The 9,296-nt window shown below is 52.3% G+C and overlaps 1 protein-coding gene across 1 annotated transcript; it reads left to right on the forward strand.

Moving 5' to 3' along the window:
* Positions 1-3,732: 3,732 nt before the first annotated feature.
* On the forward strand, positions 3,733-8,122 carry LOC115307291 (bromodomain-containing protein 4-like; the record flags this gene model as incomplete). The annotated part of the gene is made up of 4 exons (XM_029958687.1): positions 3,733-3,814; positions 4,091-4,207; positions 6,134-6,452; positions 7,872-8,122. Coding segments are annotated over exons 2-4 (590 nt in total), but the record flags the coding sequence as incomplete, so codon positions are not given.
* Between the last annotated feature and the right edge of the window lie 1,174 nt (positions 8,123-9,296).

The raw sequence follows: 9,296 nt of genomic DNA on the forward strand, positions 1-9,296 counted from the left end.
CAGGGAATGAGAACAGGGAATGGGAACAGGGAACAGGGAATGGGAACAGGGAATGGGAACAGGAAATGGGAACAGGAAATGGGAACAGGGAACGGGAACAGGGAACGGGAACAGGGAACAGGGAACGGGAACAGGGAATGGGAACAGGGAATGAGAACAAGGAATGGGAACAGGGAATGAGAACAAGGAATGGGAACAGGGAATGGGAACAGGGAACAGGGAATGGGAACAGAGAATGGGAACAGGGAATGGGAACAGGGAAGGGGAACAGGGAATGGGAACAGGGAATGGGAACAGGGAACAGGGAATGGGAACAGGGAATGGGAACAGGGAATGGGAACAGGGAATGGGAACAGGGAATGGGAACAGGAAATGGGAACAGGGAACAGGGAACGGGAACAGGGAATGGGAACAGGGAAAGGGAACAGGGAATGGGAACAGGGAATGGGAACAGGGAATGGGAACTGGGAACAGCGAACAGGGAATGGGAACAGGGAACAGGGAATGGGAACAGGGAATGGGAACAGGGAATGGGAACAGGGAACAGGGAATGGGAACAGGGAAAGGGAACAGGGAATGGGAACAGGGAATGGGAACAGGGAATGGCAGGAACAGGGAACAGGAACAGGGAATGGGAACAGGGAACGGGAACAGGGAACAGGGAACGGGAACAGGGAACGGGAACAGGGAATGGGAACAGGGAACAGGGAATGGGAACAGGGAACGGGAACAGGGAACGGGAACAGGGAATGGGCTGTCGGATCCTGTCTGGGATCCTTGGAATGTGGCCCTGCGGGTTCGGGATCGTCCCACGGAGCCGGAATCCCCCGGGAATGTGCCGGATGTGGGATGGAAGGATGGCGGCTCCCGTCGGGAATTCTGGGCTGAGCCGTGTCCGGGGGGAGGGTTTGGGATCTGCGTCTAACTGGGAGTTTTCCCACTGAAAATTCCAGGGAATTGGAGCCCGAGGGAGCCGGGAGGGGGTGGGGGGGGCGTCCCAGAGCTCTCCCACATCCTGATCCCGAAGCCTTCGGAGCATCCCGGGCTTTTCCCTGGGGTTGGGGGGAGGGGAGAAGCTGCCGGGGGCTCCCGGCTCCGGATCCATCCCAAATCCTGCTCCTTCCCACGGAAAACGCCCGAAGAAGTTCCCTCAGCCGGGATTGGGAAAAACCTGGATGCGTCCAGGCCACGGAGGAGCCGCCCCGGCGCCGGGAAAAGGGGTCGGAATCCCCCTGGAAAAGGGATTTTCCCTGGATAACGGCCTCGAGTTCCCCTCAACGGCCCTTGGGAGGAGCCGGCGGGATCCGGAGGGATCCGGAGGGATCCGGAGGGATCGGAATTCCGGCCCGGGACTTTCCTGCTCCGAGTCTTCCGAGCAGCAGCACCTCTGGGAACGCCGTGGGATTTTGGGAAAACTCTCGGAAAAGCAGCGACCCAAAGGATTTTCAGGCGGTTTTGGAGCTTCTCCAAACTCGTCCTGCCGGAAAACCGGGAAGCTCCCTCGGGATGCGGCGCTTCCCGCCCGGATATCGCTCAGAGCATCCCGGGAAAGGCGCTGGGATACCTTGGAGTGGGACCGGAATTCCCAACTGGAACTTTGGGATTGGGATCCAAACCCCGAAACTGCTCCTTTGGGACCGCCTTTCATCCCTTTTCCCGGATATTTTGGAGCTTCTCCTTGGGAATTTTTTGGGAAAGGGACTGGAATTCCCAGCTGGAACTTTGGGATTGGGATCCAAACCCCGAAACTGCTCCTTCGGGGCTGCCTTTCATCCCTTTTCCCGGATATTTTGGAGCTTCTCCTTTGGAATTTTTTGGGAAAGGGACTGGAATTCCCAGCGGGAACTTTGGGAACGGGATCTGAACCTGCTGAGAGACCCAAAACTGCTCCTTTGGAACCACCTTTCATCCTTTTCCCTGGATATTTTGGAGCCTCTCCTTGGGAATTTTTTGGGAATTCTGTGCCGGGCGTCGCTTTCGCCGGAAACCGGCGGGAAAATCGGGGATTTCCTCCCAAATTCCGGAGTGCCAAATATCTGGGAAGCGCTGCCGCAGCTCCGGGGAGCGGGACTGGCCTCCTGATCCCGGGTTTAGCGGGAAGAAGGAGCTCGGTCGCCATTCCTGGGATTTCTGGGAAGAGGAATCCTGGGGCGGTTCCTAATTAGACTTTTCCAAGGGCTTTGGGATAATCCTGGAATGACTCCCAGGGGGGGAGGGGGGTTTGATCCGAGCCAGGGAAGCACAAACAGCCGGAAAAAAAATTCCAGGGGCACCAACCAAAACCAGGGAGCGCCGGGAAAACATCCGGGAATTCCGGGAACGCCGGGAGAGCCGGGATTGGGGTGGGAATTCCGGGGGGTTGGAGGTGGGTCTGGTGCCTTTTGAGGGAAAAATTCCCGTTTTTGGGGAGGAAAAGTGGGAATTTCAGGGATCGGGGGTTGGTTTGGGGCCTTTGGCTGCTCCCTGTTATTCCCAAGGAACTGATTCCCCTGATCTCTGTTATTCCTTGGATGTTGTCCTTGACCCCGGGAATTCATTGGGAATGTTGTCCTTGGACCCGAGAATTCCTTGGGAATGTTGTCCTTGCAGAGCTTTCGGGGCTAAAAACTGGGAATTCATTGGGAATGTTGTCCTTAAAAACTGGGAATTCATTGGGAATGTTGTCTTTGGACCTGGGAATTGGAATTCATTGGGAATGTTGTCCTTGAACCTGGGAATTCAGTGGGAATGTTGTTCTTGGCTCGGGAATGTTGTCCTTGGACCAGGGAATTCATTGGGAATGTTGTCCTTGCTGGGAATTAATTGGGAATGTTGTCCTTGCACCTGGGAATTGGGCCGGAATGTTGTCCTGGACCTCGGGAATTCGTTGGGAATGTTGTCCTTAAAAACTGGGAATTCATTGGGAATGTTTTCCTTGAACTGGGAATTCATTGGGAATGTTGTCCTTGACCCTGGAAATTCATTGGGAATGTTGTCCTTACACCCGGGAATTCATTGGGAATGTTGTCCTTGAACCTGGGAATTGGAATTCATTGGGAATTTTGTCCTTGGACCCGGGAATTGGGCAGGAATGTTGTCCTTGACCCCTGGAATTCCTTGGGAATGTTGTCCTTAAAAACTGGGAATTCCTTGGGAATGTTGTCCTTGCACCCGGGAATTCCTTGGGAATGTTGTCCTTGCAGAGCCTTTGGGGCTAAAAACTGGGAATTCATTGGGAATGTTGTCCTTAAAAACTGGGAATTCATTGAGAATGCTGTCCTTGACTCAGGAATGTTGTCCTTGACCCTGGGAATTCCTTGGGAATGTTGTCCTTGCACCCAGGAATTCATTGGGAATGTTGTCCTTGCAGAGCCTTCGGGGCTAAAAACTCGGAATTCATTGGGAATGTTGTCCTTTATCTTGGGAATGTTGTCCTTGACCGCGGGAATTAATTGGGAATGTTGTCCTTGAACTCGGGAATTCATGGAATGTTGTCCTTGCAGAGCCTTTGGGGCTAAAACCCCGGAATTTGTTGGGAATGTTGTCCTTGGACCTGGGAATTTTGTCCTTGAACCTGGGAATTGAGTGGGAATGTTGTCCTTGACCCCTGGAATTCCTTGGGAACGTTGACCCCTGGAATTCCTTGGGAATGTTGACCCCTGGAATTCCTGGATTGTTGTCCTTGACCCCTGGAATTCCTTGGGACTGTTGACCCCTGGAATTCATGGAATGTTGTCCCTGCAGAGCCTTCCCAGAGCTGCTCGGAGCCGAAGATGCCGCTCGGAGCCTTCGGCTGCTGAGGGAGCGACAGTGGGAAGGGCAACTGGGAATTCAGGTGAGGACCCCCCTGGGATCCTTCTCCCCGTGGAATTCCTGATTTCGGGACTTTTTGGGGCGTCCCCGGAGGGCAGGAATTCGGGAATTCCATCCGGAGCCGCGCTCGGAGCCGTTGGCTCAATTCCCTGGGGTTTTCCCTCGTTCCCGGTGCCTGGGCTGGATTCCCGGGATCCAGGGCGTGTTCCCGGTGCCTGGGCTGGATTCCCGGGATCCAGGGCGTGTTCCCGGTGCCTGGGCTGGATTCCCGGGATTCAGGGCGTGTTTGTTCTCCCAGATTCGGGATCTGGAGGCATCTGTGCCCGGAGCCACGGCCGATAGATGGACAAGCCAAGCGACTTCTGACTCCGCAGCGTTTTCCGGGGCAAAATTCCATGGCAATGTATCCTACAAGGTAACGGGGCCTCCCAGGGGGAGTGGGGGGAAAAAACTCCGGGAAAAACTTCCGGGAGAAACTTCCGGGAAAAAAAACTCCCGGAAAACAGCCCGAGAAATGACAGTTTTCCCAAATTTCTGGTCTTGGAATGATGCTGAAATGAAGTTCCCGAGGATTATCCGTGTAAACCACCCCCCGGAGTCGTGTGGGGTCGGATTCCCACCCCGGATTATCCCAAATGATCCATACGGGCCACGATTATCCACGGAAGGAAATGACCCCCCCTCGTTATGCAAATGAGCAAGTTCGGGGTCACCTGCCTGGGTTAATGACCTGAAGGTGGCCCCCGTCAATTATCTATGCAAATTAACCACTCAGGGTTATTTCCTACCTCAGTTATCCACCAACAGTAATTATTTGAGGGTTTGTCTACCTGGGTCTCCCTGGATGTCTCCGTTGACCCAAAGATTGGTTGACCCAAAGATTCATTGACCTAAAGATTCATTGACCCAAAGATTGATCAACCCAGAGATTATTGAGCCAAAGATTTATTGACCCAAAGATTGGTTGACCCAAATGTTGGTTGACCCAAAGATTCATTGACCCAAAGATTTATTGACCCAAAAATTCATTAACTCAAAGGTTGGTTGACCCAAAGGTGGGTCAACCCAAAATTCATTGACCCAAAGATTGGTTGACCCAAACGAAGGTTGGTTGACCCAAAGGTTGGTCAACCCAAGGATTCATTGACCCAAAGATTTATTGACCCAAAGATTGATCAACCCAGAGGTTATTGAGCCAAAGATTTATTGACCCAAAGATTCACTGACCTAAAGATTTATTGACTCAAAGATTTGTTGACCCAGAGATTCATTGACCCAAAGATTCATTGACACAAAGATTGGTCAACCCAGAGATTATTGAGCCAAAGATTTATTGACCCAGAGATTGGTTGACCCAAAGATTGGTCGACCCAGAGATTATTGAGCCAAAGATTTATTGACCCAAATGTTGGTTGACCCAAAGATTCATCGACCCAAAGATTCATTGATTCAAATATTCATTGACCCAAAGATTGGTTGACCCAGACATTGCTGACCCAAAGATTTATTGACCAAAATATTTATCGACCCCAGGATTTATTTACTCAGAGATTTATTGACCCAAAGATTTATTGACTCAAAGGTTGGTCGACCCAAAGGTTGGTCAGTCCAAGGATTTATCAGCCCAAAGATTGATCGACCCAAAGATTGGCTGACCCAGAGATTCATTGATGAAAAGATCGGTCAACGCAAAGATTTATCGACCCAAAGATTGGTTGACCCAAAGACTCGTTGACCCAAAGGTTGGTCAACCTGAAGATTATTGAGGCAAAGATTCCCCACCTAATGACCTACCTAAGAATGATCTCCCTAAATTAGACCTTCAACCCTCTCCCAAAAGATCCCACGAGTTAAATTTGGGTCTGTCCCTGTCAGAGCTCAACCTTCCCCTGAAAGTCAGTCTTTGGGGTGGAACTGGGCTCAGCTGACCCCCCAGGGGGGGTGGGACCCTGGAGAAGCTGGAGGGAGCCCCGTGGGTCACCCTGTGCCCCTTCAGCCAGAGATGAAGGTTGACCAGCCCCAGTTTAACGCCCGTTCTTGGCGTCCTGGTGGTTCCTGCCGGGACCCAGGAGCCTCGTTCTGAGGCAGTGGAAGCTCTTCACGGAGAACCTCGGAGTCCTCCTTGACCAGATTAGGCAAGAACAGGGTAAAACTCCGGCTCCCGAGGAGCGGGGACGGGAAACGGGACGGGAACGTCCTCTCCCAATGGGGGACGCCCGTCGGTTGTGACGGCCCGGCGCGGTCACCGCGAGGACACCGCCCGGTCCGGGGGAGATCCCCGGGTCGGTTTTTAGGTAACCCAAAGCCAGGATTGAAGGGTCCTCCTCTTCCCTCCCCGCAGGGTGTCCGGTGAGGAGTGCAATGGGATCAACAGCATGGCGGCGGAGAGCGGCCCCGGCACGAGGCTGCGGAACCTGCCGGTGATGGGGGACGGGCTGGAGAGCTCCCAGATGTCCACGACGCCGGCCCAGGCCCAGCCCCAGCAGGGCATCGGCATCGGCGTCAACCCCCCCCCGCCGGAGACCTCCAACCCCAACAAGCCCAAGCGCCAAACGAACCAGCTGCAGTACCTGCTCAAGGTGGTGCTCAAGACGCTCTGGAAGCACCAGTTCGCGTGGCCCTTCCAGCAGCCCGTGGACGCCGTCAAGCTCAACCTCCCCGTGAGTGCGGGAGGCGTGGCACGGGTGGGCGTATGGCACGGGTGGGGCGTGGCACACGGGGGTGTCCTCCCGGTCCAGAGGTCACAGAACTTGACCTGTGCAGTTGGGGTTGATCCAACGGTTGGAGTAGGTGGTCCAACGGTTGGACTCTGATCCAGTGGTTGGAGTCCATGATCCAATGGTTGGACTCCATGGTCTAGTGGTTGGACTCTGATCCGATGGTTGGGGTTGATCCAATGGTTGGAGTAGGTGGTCCAGTGGTTGGACTCACTTGATCCAGTGGTTGGACTTGATCCAGTGGTTGTACTCCATGGTCTAATGGTTGGAGTCTGATCCAATGATTGGACTCAATGATCCAGTGGTTGGACTTGGTGATCCAATGGTTGGATCCAACAGTTGGACTCCATGATTCAGTGGTTGGACTTGATCCAATGATTGGACTCAGTGATCCAGTGGTTGGACTCCATGATCCAGTGGTTGGACTCGGTGATCCAATGGTTGGACTCCATGGTCTAATGGTTGGATCCAACAGTTGGCCTCCATGATCCAGTGGTTGGATCCAATGGTTGGACTCCATGATCCAATGGTTAGACTCGGTCATTGAGGGTTGGACTTGATCCAGTGGTTGGACTTGGATTCACGATGCAGCCGTTGGATTCCTGGTCCAGTGATTGGACTCAGTGATCCAGTGGATGGATTTGGAGATGTGATGGTTGGATTTGGTGATCCAGTGGTTGGATTTGGAGATGTGATGGTTGGATTTGGTGATCCAGTGGTTGGATTTGGTGATCTGATGGTTGGATTTGGTGATCTGATGGTTGGATTTGGTGACCTGATGGTTGGATTTGGAGATTCCATGGTTGGATTTGGTGACCTGATGGTTGGATTTGGAGATTCCATGGTTGGATTTGGTGATCCAGTGGTTGGATTTGGTGATCCAGTGGTTGGATTTGGAGATTCCATGGTTGGATTTGGTGTTCTCATGGTTGGATTTGGTGATCTGATGGTTGGGTTTGGTGACCTGATGGTTGGATTTGGTGATCCAGTGGTTGGATTTGGTTATCTCATGGCTGGATTTGGCGATCTGATGGTTGGATTTGGAGATCTGATGGTTGGATTTGGTGATCTGATGGTTGGATTTGGTGACCTGATGATTGGATTTGGTGACCTGATGGATTTGGTGATCCTATGGTTGGATTTGGTGATCTCATGGTTGGATTTGGTGTTCTCATGGTTGGATTTGGTGATCCTATGGTTGGATTTGGTGATCTCATGGTTGGATTTGGAGATTCCATGGTTGGATTTGGTGATCCAGTGGTTGGATCCAGGTGTATCCAGGTATAAGAGAGACCCAGAGGAACCTCAACCCTTTGGACTTTTCCTTCCCAGCCTGATTTCTGTCCCTTCCCCCTTCCCCAGGATTATTACAAGATCATTAAAACCCCGATGGACATGGGAACAATAAAGAAGCGCCTGGAGAACAATTACTACTGGAACGCCCAGGAATGTATCCAGGATTTCAACACCATGTTTACAAACTGCTACATCTACAACAAGGTACCCCCGGGGCCTGGATCCACCTTTTCCCACAGGATGAAAGGGGCCTTCCCTCCCCCTGGAATTCTCAGCAGAGATCTGCACTCCACACCTGGAAAATCCCAAAGGATTGGGTGGGAAATGGAGGAAAATCCCAAAGAGATTGGGTGGGAAATAATAGAGGAAAATCCCAAAGGATTGGGTGGGAAATAGAGGAAAATCCCAAAGGGATTGGGTGGGAAATGGAGGAAAATCCCAAAGGGATTGGGTGGGAAATAATAGAGGAAAATCCCAAAGGATTGGGTGGGAAATAATAGAGGAAAATCCCAAAGGGATTGGGTGGGAAATAATAGAGGAAAATCCCAAAGGGATTGGGTGGGAAATAGAGGAAAATCCCAAAGGATTGTGTGGGAAATAGAGGAAAATCCCAAAGAGATTGGGTGGGAAATAATAGAGGAAAATCCCAAAGAGATTGAGGGGAAATAGAGGAAAATCCCAAAGGGATTGTGTGGGAAATAATAGAGGAAAATCCCAATGGATTGTGTGGGAAATAATAGAGAAGAATCCCAAAAAATTGTGTGGGAAATAATAGAGGAAAATCCCAAAGGATTGTGTGGGAAATAGAGGAAAATCCCAAAGGATTGTGTGGAAAATAATAGAGGAAAATCCCAAAGGGATTGTGGGGAAAGAGAGGAAAATCCCAAAGGATTGTGTGGGAAATAATAGAGGAGAATCCCAAAGGACTGTGTGGGAAGCCAGGGATGTCATGGAATGTTGAGCTTGGGGGTTTGGATTGAGTTGAGGGTTCGGATTCCCGGGAGCGCGGGGCCGATCCCGTGGACCTTTCCCCTGGGAATTCCCACCTGGAAACGCCCTCCCGGCCTGATTCCCGCTCTCCCCGTGTCCTGCAGTCTGGGCATGACACAGCCTTTGGAAGTCAGTAGGGAAAAACCCGGGATATCATGGAATGTTGAGCTTGGGGGTTTGGATTGAGTTGAGGGTTCGGATTCCCGGGAGCGCGGGGCCGATCCCGTGGACCTTTCCCCTGGGAATTCCCACCTGGAAACGCCCTCCCGGCCTGATTCCCGCTCTCCCCGTGTCCTGCAGTCTGGGCATGACACAGCCTTTGGAAGTCAGTAGGGAAAAACCAGGGATATCATGGAATGTTGAGCTTGGGGGTTTGGATTGAGTCGAGGGTTTGGATTCCCCGGAGCACGTGGAACCCTTTCCCCTGGGAATTCCCGCCTGGAAATGCCCTCCTGGCCTGATTCCCGCTCTCCCTGTGTCCTGCAGCCGGGGGATGACACA

Source organism: Manacus vitellinus, unplaced genomic scaffold (assembly GCF_001715985.3).
Source record: "Manacus vitellinus isolate BGI_N305 unplaced genomic scaffold, ASM171598v3 ctg7180002434095_pilon, whole genome shotgun sequence".
NCBI lineage: Eukaryota > Metazoa > Chordata > Aves > Passeriformes > Pipridae > Manacus > Manacus vitellinus.